General features: G+C 34.0%; 1 protein-coding gene across 4 annotated transcripts in view; it reads left to right on the plus strand.

Moving 5' to 3' along the window:
• The first annotated feature begins 3,530 nt into the window (after positions 1–3,530).
• Positions 3,531–15,155, plus strand: part of LOC121423742 (MAGUK p55 subfamily member 7-like) — a 45,119-nt gene continuing 33,494 nt past the window's right edge. For 2 of the 4 annotated variants that reach the window (XM_041619233.1, XM_041619248.1), the window contains exon 1: positions 3,532–3,649. In XM_041619233.1, the coding sequence (XP_041475167.1) occupies positions 3,613–3,649 (37 nt within the window). In that variant the 5' untranslated portion in view covers positions 3,532–3,612. Of the gene's footprint in view, positions 3,650–9,810; positions 10,121–15,155 lie in introns of those variants that run through there. The other 2 variants (XM_041619225.1, XM_041619239.1) reach the window with 2 other exon arrangements.

Raw genomic sequence — 15,155 nt, forward strand, 5'->3', positions numbered from 1 at the left:
CTTTATCTTTCTTTTTCCTGTTTCCTTCCCCTTACATTGGTATCACAAACTTTTGCTATGTTTTTGTATATCATTATAATAAATATGATCAGTAAGATTCTCTTTCAAAAGTAATCGAATGATTATTCATAACACTTGACTAATTTAAGCCAGGTTTTCCAGACTTTCTAATTTGGCAGACATCACAGGGGCCGCGGAAGCGGGGGGGGGGGGGGGGCAACCCTTTTTTTTCCAAAATCGTGTACAAAAACGTAAAAATTACCATATAGGATTGTGATTTTTGCATGGTCAGCCCCCCCCCCCCATCCCCCTTTGAAAACCGTTCCGCGGCCCCTGCATCATCTGTGAAGGTACATTGTGCTAGTTTTCTCTGAAAGGTTTGGGAAACAGCGCCCTCATGTATGCATGCAGTAGGTGATTGCGATGACTTGATCGCAATCGTCAACAAAATATGGTTCGACATGCATGAAATTTCCTCAGTCGAAGACTCGAAGTCTAACTTAAAGGTCAAGTCTGCCCCATAACATTGTTGACTTGAATCGAAGAGAAAAATGAATTAATTATAACACTGAAAATCTCATCAAAATCGGATGTGAAATAAAAAAAAGTTACATTTTAAAAGTCTCTCATATTTTCCACAAAACATTTATTCAATGATACGCAAATTAGAGTATATGATGTCGCTCACTCATTATTTCTTTTGTTATATTGTTTGAACTATACAATATTTCAATTTTTCATATTTGACAAGAACGTCCAACTTGACTGACCAAAAAAATTAATTTATGGTTCAGTGAGCAATAAAATTTAGTTTCACATGATATTGAGGAGAAAAATTTTAAAAAATCCTATTTCATACAGGGAAATACAAAAGCACTAGTGAGTGGGTGATGCCATCAGTTCACGCATTTGCATACTGACAAGGATGCGTATTTAACTGTTTTGTGAAATTAAGCAAAACTTTCAAATGTCATAACTTTCTTATATTCCATCCGATTTTCAGAGTTATGCTTGTTAGATTTCTCCCCTTTTATTCAAATCAACTTTTTTTGGTTGACTTGTCCTTTAAGAAGATGAATGATGTGCTACAGTATATAGAAGTATGGGTGATGGTGCATGGTGATGGTAGTAGCAGCTGTAGCAGTAGCAGCAGCAGCAGCAGCAGTAGTAGTAGTACTACTACTACTAGAGTAGTAGTAGTAGTAGTAGTAGTAGTCGTCGTCGTCGTCGTAATAGTAGTAGTCGTAGTAACAGTAGTAGAAGTAGTAGTAGCAGTAGTAGTAGTAGTAGTAGTAGTTGAAGTAGTAGTAGTAGTAGTAGTAGTAGTAGTAGTAGTAGTAGTAGTAGTAGTAGTAGTAGTAGTAGTAGTAGTAGTAGTCTATGGTGGTAGTATAGAAATTGTAGTATGTATAAGTGTTTTTATATTAAGAAAATCTTAATACAAAGATGGGTGGGGAGGATCATCGTCACTATGATTTTTCAAGTGATACATTTCAAAAAGAGATGGGGAAGGAAAAGATAAGAAAGAGAAGAAGAAAATATTATTGAACGTATTGCTGAGTTGTGTGAATGTATGATTCCTAGTGGCGGAACAGGCGGGGTATAGGGGGCAAGCAGCCCCTAGCGGATTTCGCCGGGAATTTTTTTTTATGGGGAAAAAAGAGAAAAGGGGGAAAGGGAGAAAGGGAATAGTGAAAAGGGAAAGAAAGAAAGAAAGAAAGGACGTAGATAAGGAAAACGGAAAGAAAGCGGGGAAAGGAAGGAAAGAAGAACATGTGAGGAAGTACAAAATGTCCTGAAATATTCATGCATTGGCATGATTAGCAAGAGAGAGAGATAAAATCAAAATATATGACTTAATGGCACAGGTAGGAATGACGGAAAATAGGAGAAAGAGGCAAAAAGAAAGGGAAATTAATTAAGGTAGAGCCAAAAGCTAAATTGAAAATCAAAATACGAATAAAAAGGACATGAAAAGGAAAGAACTTAAAACACGACCGGTCTGCCTAGGATTGAAAAACAGTGCGTATAAAAATAAGTTTTGGGAAAAGCGGTCAAAAGTCTGATGATATGAGACTTTTTTTTAAATTGATAAAGTAATGTCTCCTTTATCAGATGACACGCGAAATAATTTTTCTGTTGTTTGTGCACGAAACACATGTCTTTTCCTGTGTGCCGATTGCGATAATGAATTGGATCTTACTTTTTTTTACATAATCACAAATGAATGAAAAGTGAAAAAAAATGTGAGTTCTAGATTCATTTGGTTTCTCTCATTGTGTACATATTCTTTATTATGGTGGAAACCATTTTTGATACCCTGAAGAAAATGGGTCACTGTTTGGTATATTTGCATTATTTGTGTCATCTGATAGAGATTTATAGTTTAGAGCATCTATCAATATCAAAATGTCTCTTTCATGTTAAGAAAAGATTTTTTTTTTCCAAATATGTAACGTTGTTGTTGATGGGGACTGTAAGCGAAAGTGCCATAGAAACGGATTTGTGTAAAAATGAGTTTTTAAGCTACTGAAAATGCATTAAAAGGGGAATAGAATGACCCACGACTTAAGGCGACCGCACACCTTACGATCGGTCTGCGACCCGATTTTGGAATAACACGTAGTATAATTTGATGCTAAATAAAATATTGAGACATGAAATAACTTACTGTGTAATGTCCGAAATCATCGTACGAAGACCTACATGTATGTTCAAATATGTGACTTTGCTATCATCCTTCTTAGAATAAAAGCAAATATAATATCTAGTCGTAATGACGTCATAGCGGTCGTATTGGCTACGATTTGAAACTAAATTGGACTTTATTCCCCCCCCCCAAAAAAAAAGGCTTGCAGTCTTTCAAAATGGTTATATCAATATTCTTTCAATCAATTTCAACCTGTAATAAAATGATATATTCCATTCATATTCTCAGAAAATTGGCAAAATGCGATTTGTTCATAAATCGGATCGCGAACAGTCATAAGGTGTGCGATGGCCTTTACAGGTTGATATGTGGTATGGTTAAGTATTGATGTATTCTAGTCTAATTCCGGGTCTAATTCACGTCATTTCTTTCCTAAAACTTGATGAAGACCTAAATTCTTAAATTTCTTATCATCTTTCTGAATTAATTGTCAGGAAACCTGAAAATTAGTGACTTGAAGCAACGCTGAAGGATATGAATTTATGTTTTTAGGAAGTCAAACCGCAATCCACTCGGACCAGGCCGAGACCTCTGCTGTGCATCAAGGCAGGGAAGCAGAAGCAGCGTCAAAAACTCACCTTCCGTCAAAACCCTGACGGGGAGAGAGATGGGGAGGAAACGAGGGAGAGAGAGGGGGAGAGAGGCTTTTGCTGGGTACGGTATTAGGTGTGCGTTTAAACGGGATGAGGGGGTGAATCAAGTGTGAAATGTTTGCCAACTCCGCCCACTTTCTGAGTGATTTGTGCGCCCTTTCAGCCAATGGGAATGAAGTACTCTCATGCTTGTTGGAACTTTCTCTCTCGAGTTCAGCGGTAGTGCAAAGAAAAAGTGATAGCAAGCAATTCACCATTTCTCCAAAAATTATTTCTGTTTTCCTCCACGACTAAGACGACTTTTTGACCATGCCTGTTCTGGAAGAGAATCCGCCTTTTAACCCAGGTAAGTGAAATTAAAAAGTACTTGTTATTAATTGCAGCATAGTATAATTAAAACTAAAACTGTAATTTCCGTTGATTTTTTTTTCATCTTTCATTTTTTACCATTTGAATTCATCGCATCTCGCTCTGTTTCCTGTAACATGAAATACTGTCAAATATTAATCGTAAATGTGAATATTTAACAAACAAAGTACATAAAAGTGAAATTAATTGTAAACATAATCATTGTATCCGTTTATATCACAAGAAATTGTAAACATAATCATTGTATCAGTTTATATCACAAGAAATTGTAAACATAATCATTGTATCAGTTTATATCACAAGAAATTGTAAACATAATCATTGTATCAGTTTATATCACAAGAAATTGTAAACATAATCATTGTATCAGTTTATATCACAAGAAATTGTAAACATAATCATTGTATCAGTTTATATCACAAGAAATTGTAAACATAATCATTGTATCAGTTTATATCACAAGAAATTGTAAACATAATCATTGTATCAGTTTATATCACAAGAAATTGTAAACATAATCAATGTATCAGTTTATATCACAAGAAATTGTAAACATAATCATTGTATCAGTTTATATCACAAGAAATTGTAAACATAATCATTGTATCAGTTTATATCACAAGAAATTGTAAACATAATCATTGTATCAGTTTATATCACAAGAAATTGTAAACATAATCATTGTATCGGTTTATATCACAAGAAATTGTAAACATAATCATTGTATCAGTTTATATCACAAGAAATTGTAAACATAATCATTGTATCAGTTTATATCACAAGAAATTGTAAACATAATCATTGTATCAGTTTATATCACAAGAAATTGTAAACATAATCATTGTATCAGTTTATATCACAAGAAATTGTAAACATAATCATTGTATCAGTTTATATCACAAGACCCTCACAGTCTCAGATGGGATTTTATACCAACACTGCAATGCTAATCATGAGAACAAAAATTTCTCCCTTAATGTTATTTTTTCATCTTATTTGTGGTTTTTAACCTACTTTATTTTATTATCTTCTTTACTTTTCACGTATCTTTTTCAAAGCTTATATAAAAGAAAAAATCCACATAAATTCATGAATTCTCATTTAGAATATGAAAGTTTACATTTGTGGAAGTTTAATTCGACGCATATTAATGAAACCTATAACAGCCTTGATTGTTTTTTTAAAGATGGAATTTTTCAAAGTGAACATTTTGGAAAAGAATTTAGTAATAATCTGATATGATTTGTGAAAATATTAACTTGGATCGTTCATACGCTATATTAGATTACTATTCAAGCATGAAAGAAACAATTATCTTTAGAATATATCACCCGAATATAAAGGCGTAGAATGAGCGCATCATTTGAAGATTGAAATGGAAATGAATTTAAATTATGGGGGTTTATTATAACTACCTTAAAGTATTGACAATGGCCCAACTTTTGAAGAAAAATGATTTAGCTGCACTGGTTAAAAATATTTGTTCTTACACTCCGTAAATATTATCGTTATCTTAATGTGTTGTCCCAATCTTAATGAAGTAACCAGAATAACAGCAAAATCCAAATCTTAAAAAAGGTAGAAACATCACAAAATCTTTCAGAGGTACACACTCTTAAAACAAATCAGTCAAATTGACTATAGACCAGTAGTCAGCTGGGTGCAACTGATATGTCTTGTCACATTTCTGACATACATTCTAGTCAGAAATAACAATTTTCTAGTAAAATACAACTAGAAATTAGTCAAATATGACTTAAATAGCAGTTACATCCAGCTGACCCTATTAACTAGTCATTTTTTTACTGATTTGTTTTTAGAGTGCACTGTCTATCCACTCGTCTGAAAACTAAACGTACAGCTATCGCAAGTTATCAATTTGAATGTTCATCAAGACAGCAATCTTTGTCAAAGTTGAATTAATGATACAAATATTCACAAAATTTGGCATTAATCTTTTTCGATTTTTTCTTTATAATTTCAACAACAATATATTCTGACTATTGGAATGAATACGCAAACATCTCCTTGAATCGTTCAAACATTTCACAATTTCCACCCAAAAAAATGCATTCCCCAAAATGTGTTCTGTTATTTTGGAAGTCTTGTCGCAATGTTCAACATTTTAAACAATTTGAAATTATTTATCATTTGTTTATTTTACATTATCAAAACACATATTGAAAACTTCTTTTAAAGGAAGTTTAAATATCATTGGGTTCTTTTCAAAATCTTTTCTAAGTTTCTGAGAAACGAAATTGAACAAACTGAGAAAATTTCTGCTCACTGAAGTCTGCCATACAAAATTATGTACGGATTAATTACATTTCTGAAGCGAATGTGTTAGATGTAAATTGATCTGCGACTATTTTTTTTAATGAACGGTTTAAAAAAATTAGAAAAGGTTGAATGCAAGGAGGGAATCAGTAATGTAACAAGTCAACGGAATGAAATTGCTTGCTTTGCTACAAAAATGGAAAATAATTATATTTTTTCATGACTATTATAATGCTAGAAGTAAGAACTGTGCACCCTTTTGGTCTAAAGTCTTTTTCATTACTAAATTATTTTCATCCGAATTCTGTATTTATTTCATAATGCAAAGTCATACAGTATGATTAGGCACTTCAATTTTCAATTTGTTAGCAATACCTTCAAGAGATAAGTTGGGAGTTTTAAAGGACAAAATATCTTTAAAATGTGTAAAGAAGTGAGTACTTTTCTTTTTATTGTGAGTAAAACATGTCCGAAAATGGTTGAGTACAAGTATTGAAAGATGTTTTTTCATCTTTTCGAGATAAATGTAAACGTAGAAGAGGATCTCGATTACAAATCAAGAATATCAAATTACAATTTCTGATTGTTTCTTGTATTTATATTTCTCATTTTATTTTTCATTTTTCTTTAGGGGGAGGGGAGTGCATGGTATACAAGACATAATCAAGGGTAAACAAATATACAACATAAATTGTTTAGAGGTAGAAGTGAGTGTACCATGCATGATTATATTTGTTAAAATCTTAAAAAGAATATGCTTGAGAGAAAATTATGACTATTCATTTCTTAAAGACCTCATTCTGAAGCTAATAGACATACAAATTGTCACATTGTTTAAAGTATGTCGTAAATCTTTGAGGATGTGCGCTTGGGCCTACATAATGAAAATATGGAACTTTTAAAGATTTACTTTCATACTTTTGAAGCCGTAATGATTCTTCATCCGAGACCATGGATCATGTCGGATTCACCCATGGTCTGACCGAGACAAGCAAGGCGAGATATTGCCTGTAAGAGCGGGGGCAGGACAGCTTCCTCATTGTTTTAAATCACTGCTGACAAATGCTATCATCAACCCTCAGTAATCGTATAGAGAAGGAAGCCTTAGAGATTAACCAACTGATTGATTTGGTATAGAGAAATATGACTATGGAGATAATCCCTTTTACCTTGGTATTTCAAAGGTGTATTACCTTGACCTATACCAAAGAAGGGATGCCGTGTTATTTTTGATTGTCTGGCGTGGATGCTTTTTCTGATATAGTTACATTCTATTTCATCTTATTCAAGTAAAAATTTTGGGGCAATAAAACAAAAATAAAAGTTTCAAAAAAGGGGCAGTTGGAATCCTCAAGAAATAGAATTATTTAGAAAATCGAGTCTGGCCGAGTCTGGTGACTTGCTTCGTGAAAACATGCCACAATTTGGAAAAATCGTTTTAATCTCTGCATTCTTATTTCAAGCGTCTATTTATTTTTTCTTATTTGGCGGCAGTCATCATGGTCACATTTTGAATAAGATGCTAACCAAACAATTCGGACCAACTCTTTGGATAAACTTTTGATCATTTAATCACAGTTTAGTGGAACGTTTTATCTTAAGATTTAGAATATTAAGGGTTACCAACAATTCTTGTTTGGATCTAAAACCGATTTACTAACACCTGTAGATTTTTATTTTCTACCATACCAGTAATATTTTTAAATTGTGATCTAAAGAATTGAAACTACATTCATCTTTTGGTATGATTTGCTCTATATCAGATGTCATCACAAAATAATGTTATATGCAATATTGAGCAGAATTTGGTGTAAAACTGAATTTGATCAGACCAAGAAAAGTTTCACCTACACGTACAAAACTTTCAATTACTTTAGTAACTTCAAAGAAAAATTATTCGTTTATTACATTGAATTGTGACAATAGAAATACAATTTGGACAATAATTGCTCTGAATAAAAATAGGACTTCATACAGCCATACTCAAATATTTTACTTTAGGCCTACCTTAATTATTCAGAACAATTATCAAAAACTTGTACTTCTATAATATCACAATTCCATGTGATGAATGAATATAAAAAGTTACAAAAATTGCGGAAACTTTTGTACCTGGCAAGTAGCGTCCGAGAGAGAAAATGCTCGAATTTCAATAGTAAAAGCTAAAGTATATACTTGACGACATGAATGGAATACTGCTTTACCATGTTTACTCAACATTGTTTACGATCACAGGACCTACAGTAGGTCTATCCCGAGGCATATATTTTTTTTCATTCTGGATTTAAAATGGGGGGAGGGGCTTCAGTGATATTTTCGGGAGGGTTCAGTCCCCAAAGCTCACTACTGATATATAACATAGGTTGTACATGTCTCGAAATGCATTATTTGTTGCATTTTGTTGGAATTTCAATATATTTTAATAATTTACCCTTAGCATGAAACAGTTCATTTCAGATTATAATACGGAGGTATAAAGATGGAAATATATGAAATTAAAAATAAATAAAAAGCTTTGATTAAAATTAATATAGAAATACACAACTTTGGTGCAGACTTTACCTCGGCCACCCAATTACATTTTGTCGATTCTTGTCGCCAGTGAATGGGTATCATAGTCGTCAGACTCGACACCTGTTATGATTTCGATGATTTAATTGGTCTGATGATCCCGTAAGCTCATGATTAATTTAGATTGTCATTGAAACATCTCATGTGACTAAGTGTTGAGATATCAATTCAGAAATGTGCGACTCCATTACCCAAATCTAAAGTTTCCCTCTTAATACAGCACCCTTCCCCTTTCTTCGGCATATCTTTTGGCTTGATGCTGTCAAACTAATGGATACCCGGTTAATATTTAAGCTCACAATAGTAATATCATAATCCGTTCTCCATTATATCAACAGGGCCTACATCATGCAAATCCTGATTATGATCCTGGCGAAAAATGATATTGGCTTGCAGAAAGTCTCTCTTTATAGTGCTAATTGTCCCTGATCACTTTTCAGAAGTAAATTTTATTTAAAAAAACCCACAAAATACTAATATTGATTTATTTAGATATAGGCCTAACGGTTAAATCTGCCCCTTATCAATTTTATTCTATCACGCGTGCGCGTGTGTATGATTGTGGTGGTGGTGGGGGGGGGTCTTAACTGCGTTTTGATAATCTAACTGACTTGAAACGAAATTGATATATCGCATGACTCTCTTTTTTTACTTCAAGCCCAAAGATATATACTGATTCAAATTTATCAAAATCCGATGGATTTGAACAAAATATCTGAGACGTGAAATATGATTTTATTTTTCTTTCTCCCAAAACCTCCCATAAAATTTAAGCATTTGATCTTGCATATAAAATAAGTCTTAAAAACTGAGGTAAAAAAATTTAAAAGGGCCTATATCTTAAAAATCTTAAAACCTATAATAAGGTCTCGGGAATCTAGAAAGATGGTAATTCAAAGTACAGAAATGAATAGTAAGTATAAACAAGCATGGTTCATCCAAAATCATTTATCCTCATGGATCTAGGGAAGGGAGTTTGGCGGGGGGGGGGGGGGTCACTCACAGGCTCATATTTAGTGTGGAAGGGATTACATCCCTTGATATGAAGGTACCCTTTTATTGTGCATACCTGGGATATATGGAAAGTGGTGAGGTCTGAAAAAGAAGATAACTAAATGTTACATGACAACAGAGAAACGGTCATATCGTAAATGTCAAATCATATTTCAGATTTGAAAAAAAAAGAAAAATGAAATGTGTCTAAAAAAAGGTTTCATTTTCCACCTCCTAAACACTCACAAAAAACTACCCCAAATCAACGACATTTTGTATTCATGTATGGCATGGCACTCCATAAACATTTCTGTTGACTTTTCCGTGGTCTACGGCGTCATCTTGTCCATCTTGGTCGAGATTTCCAAATAAATGCGACCCAAAGGAAAGGATTGGAAGATTTGCTTTTTAAATGAAGCTTGATTTCTGTCATTGTTCCTGATTTCGACGTGGCCATATTTGCGATCGCGATAAAGTAAATCTTGTTCGTTTCTCTGTAACTGGACCAGTCACAAGACCGAGCAGCAGGAGCAAATCGTTAATCGTTCACCGGGACACAAAACCAGACGGGGCTGGGCCGGGCGGTCCGGGAGTGAATGGCCAATGGGTAGGTTGGGAGTCGTCGGGTGTCTCAATTCCCAAATCAACAACATTTTGTATTCATGTATGGCATGGCACTCCATAAACATTTCTGTTGACTTTTCCGTGGTCTACAGCGTCATCTTGTCCATTTTGGTCGAGATTTCCAAATAAATGCGACCCAAAGGAAAGGATTGGAAGATTTGATTTTTAAATGAATCTTGATTTCTGTCATTGTTTCTGTCATTGCTGGGCCGGGCGGTCCGGGAGTATTGCCACACATGTAACAATGCCTTGAAAATCACTTCCCCACGAGCTGATGATGCCAAGAATCTTGTATGTAAATATTTGATATCTCAGAGTCAGATCACCTGCAGATACGTTTAACGTTAGATAGATCAAAGTAAAATGAAAATAGAGTAAAGAAAAAAGTGCCCAAATAGGCATAATTGGACCAAACAAAAATACAATCATTGAATAAATATCTTTTTTTTCAGTAGTACAAATGTTGAATATTAATGTTATAAGAAATATTAATGTTAAATCATTATTTCTGTAGTACAAATGTTGATGTCATAAAATATGGAATTGAAAAAATTACGGTAAACAGAAATTATTTACTACCAGAGGCTGGTTGCAAAAAATCGGACACGTAGAGTTGTGCGAGGTGATCAATTTCGGCGATTTTAATTGCGCTCTAGACCCCAAAATAATGCTTAATTGTTGATAAAATAATTTATTTTAGCTGCGCACATGCCGCTTTTAATTATTACTATCAATAATTTTGACATAGAAATTGGTAAATAATGATAATCCACTTACCAAAAGGACCTCTTTTGGCTCCAAACATTGGACATCTTAGCTCAGTTGCGTGCGACTTTGTTCTGCGCGTCAACAGCACGCATTTCAAATCCAATCGGCTGATGTTTGGGATCGTGCCATATTTGGAAGGGTGTCAAATTTCCCGCCGTAAGGAACCCCGCGGAGGCCATTGGATTTTTTTTTTGCGTTAGATCGAACATGTGCGATCTGCCCAGCGATGTTTCGGGCAGGAATCACTCCCCCCTTACAAGAATTTTTGGTCATCGATCTTTTGGAGTCTATAATTAGCGAGGGTCATAAGAATCTCTGGAAATCTAAATCATGTATTTTACCCCTGGATTTAACCCCTGTGATATTTTTTTTGAGCAGTGACTTGGATCCACTGTGTGTGCAGTTCAGTAGCAAGTATGTTCATGTATTCTTATGCATGCAAGTCCCCTGCCAGTGTGGGTCCCTGTAGTTATGGGGAGGGAGTTGAAGTTATTTTTGTCGATATTTGGAACTGTCTGATGTTTGGCAAATTTACTCTAGATTAAGTAAGATCTAGATCTATATTATAAGTTTTACAAAGACAAAGTCAGACCAAAGCCTAAAGGCAAAGTGAAAATTAATTTAGTACCTTTAGAAGCTAAAGTTAGGTCTAATGTTTTGTTTATTGGGGTGGACTTTTCCTTTAATCATAGAATTTTATAGGTGTTTCTTTTTCATCATTCTTATTCAAAGAGATAATACCTCTTTACATTTTGCTGAAATTTCACTGAGTAATCCTTATTCTACCCTGCGCTTGGGATTCATTGTTCATTTAAATATAAACATTTTTTTAAAAAGAGGAACGATCCTATTGCAATTTTTGTTTTCCTATCTCTGTGAAATAATGTATTTAAATAAGGTGTTCTCTATTCTCGAAATAGAATATCTAGATATTTTCTTCCTGTTTTTTATCAGGATTGGCAGGTATAAAATGTTTCTTTCACTTTTCAGTTATCAATAGGGGCCCGTGCTGTCTTGCCTGTTTTGGGGGAAAGTTTCAATCCACAAGCCTCTCATTATTTTGATAATGAATGTTGAAGGAATATGTTTTAACAATAATAATGATGATGATGATAAAACAACTTTCATGATTGTGGGCAGTAACAGAAAGACAAGACATATCAAATGCAAAAATTGCAAGATGGCTGTGTAAATAGCAAATTTTGTCTGTACTGTTCCTAAAAAAAACTTTGCACAAAAGCTTAGAATTTCTGGCAAAAAGTAAGATTTTGATCATTCAAAACTAATTCAAAGTTAGAGAATCTGATTTTAAAAACATTTGGAATGGTCATTTTGCATGTATACCACATTGATGGTACCATCAGCCAGCAGAAAGGTGATTTTTCAAGCCTTCCATTGCTCTGTGTGATTGACTGAGAAAGTTGCCAGGGTCCCATAACACAAAGTGTGATTGATTGTACGCTTGATTTTGACGACTGATTGTACATTGTAGTCAATGGAATCCGTTGTAGAAAAATTTTCTACGATCGTTGCTAAGCTTTGTGTTACAGGCCCCAGGTGTAATGGATGTAATGCCAAGTAAATCACTGAAACACTCATATTGGAACATCTTTTCATTTATAGAAAGTTAAAGGTCAAGTCTACACCACCTCAGATTTGAGTCAGATACATGGATATTTATGTTAAACCAAAAAAAATGAGAAAGACCAAGGGCTAGGATATATGTACAGTACACTATTAAAACGAAAATGAAAAGAATAACTTAACTTGAATCAAAGTTTTGATTTTGTAACACCTTATTCTATGAGCAAGTGCCACGTACATGTAAACATAAGCATCCAGTGTTAAAGGTGGATGATACGTACATAAAAGGTGGATGATACGTACATGTAAACATAAACATCCAATGTTAAAGGTGGATGATAGGAATAGTGTGGTATTTATGTAAATTTAGGGTTTTAGAGGCAGTATTTTGGATGGTCATGGTCATCTCGGAAAGCAGAAATATAAAATTTGATCTTGTATTTGTATGACTATAATGATTAAATCTAATTAAATGTGGAGCGTTGTGGCCCAGTGGATTAGTCTTCGGACTCTGAAACAGAGGGTCGTGGGTTCGAACCCCAGCCATGGCGTAATTTCCTTCAGCAAGAAATTTATCCACATTGTACTGCACTCGACCCAGTTGAGGTAAACGGGTAACTGGCAGGAATTCCTTGAAATGCCATCGTGCTGTAAAAGGCTGCGGGACTAAAGCCAGAGTAATAATATCCAGTTAAGCGCATAGGGATACATTTGGCAGTGATATGCGCTATATAAGCATGTTGGTATTAAATCATCAAAAATTATTGGACAATTTTTCTTGATACATTAGATGGTAAGTCCATATTAAAGTGAATTTTTCCCCATCCACAAGGTTATTCATGATCATATGACTGCGCATCATTTTACCCAAGTGTGCATATTCATGTATGCTGTATTATTGGATTGTGCTATATTATCGATTTGTGATGTTACAATGTGATCGTCCATAATGTAATCAAATACTTCACAAGTTTGATTTGCATGGTCTGTCCACGTAGTTTGGATCTGAGACAAGATTATCAGTAATAAATTCACAGAAAATGACATGAGTTGCCTGATTTTGTGGATTATAAAGCAATACAGATGAACAGTCCTAAGATTAGGCCAGTATTGTTTCCTGGCTCTCCCAATAAGATAGTGGGAGTGATATTTTAACATTTCTCACTCAAAGTCTTCTAACATTATCTATTGAAAAATGTGTCTGATACATACTGAACATGTACAAATCTAATTTCATTTTTATTGGAAAATAGCTTTTGATGGAAATTGCATCCCGTAACAAATGAGGGGGCTGCTTGGATGTGATGTGAAAAAAATGGCATTGTGAAATGTTTCATCGCTCTTTATGTAAAAAGTGTATGGAGTTGAAGACTGCACTGATGAAAAAACAGCATGGAATGGACTGGTGACTTATTTCATGATAATGTCATCAATCAAAGCCTTAAAAATCCATGTATAACTGTTTTTTTTCCATTCCTAGATTGGAATTGAATGTATGGTCCGTCTGATGCAAAGTATAATTTAGTATTAGAAAAAAATCACAACCTGATACAATAAATAAATAATAGAGGGTATGAGTACTGTATAATTCGACTGCTCTCAGAGTATTGGTTGACATTGTAGTATATGTACAGTACTACCAAGCTTCCTTGACATTTACTTGAAGATTTCCCCCAGCTTACTGCCTGTCTTCAAAGAACTTGACATGAGAATAATTTTTGTCATCTTTATCTCCATGGATGTGGCATTTGTTTCTAATCCTAACTTGTACGCATTCAAATTTTGAAATGATCCTATCCCTTAAATCCGGTGTTGTATTGGATTATGAATCTAATGTTTTAGTCATGTGTCATTGCTTTAATGAAAGATCAGTATCTTATTATCAGCAGTGATCTCATCGGCAGCTCTGGTTACATGCACGTACAGTATGCAAGAGAACTTGCTGGGTAACAAATTGGGAATCATCAATGCCTGGTAATTTTTGCTTTGAATTCAAAACTGCTCATTGGCACGTACGTGTCAGTGCATAATTCTAAAGTGCATTGAACAGAGAATGACAGGAATTTTTGGGGAAAGTGGAGATATAGAGAATGGTGTGTCATGTGTGCATTCTTGGTCAGTTAAAAAAATGAAAGTTAGATACGGCAATATTTAAAGGACAAGTCTACCCCAACAAAAAGTTGATTTGAATAAAAAGAGAAAAACCCAACAAGCATAACACTTAAAATTTCCTCGAAATTGGATGTAAAATAAGAAAGTTATGACATTTCAAAATTTCACTTTAATTCTACAAAACAGTTATATGCACATCCTGGCTGGTATGCAAATGAGGAGACTATGATGTCATCCACTCACTATTTCTTTTGTATTTGATTAGATGAAATATGAAATATTTGAATTTTCTCCTAATTGTCAAGTGATACAACGATCAATTCCTCCCTGAACATGCGGAATTAGCATTGTTTAATACTACATGGTTCAGTCAAGTTGGTCCTTGTTGTCAAATCTATAAAAACGAAATATTGTATTTAATTCAAACAATAAAAAGCAAAAGAAATAGGGAGTGATGGACATCATCGGCTGACTCACCTAGTTGTGCATATTACTGTTTTGTGAAAAATAAGCGAAACTTTAAAATGTCATAACTTTCTTATTTTACATCCGAT

Source organism: Lytechinus variegatus, chromosome 1 (genome assembly GCF_018143015.1).
Source record: "Lytechinus variegatus isolate NC3 chromosome 1, Lvar_3.0, whole genome shotgun sequence".
Classification (NCBI taxonomy): domain Eukaryota; kingdom Metazoa; phylum Echinodermata; class Echinoidea; order Temnopleuroida; family Toxopneustidae; genus Lytechinus; species Lytechinus variegatus.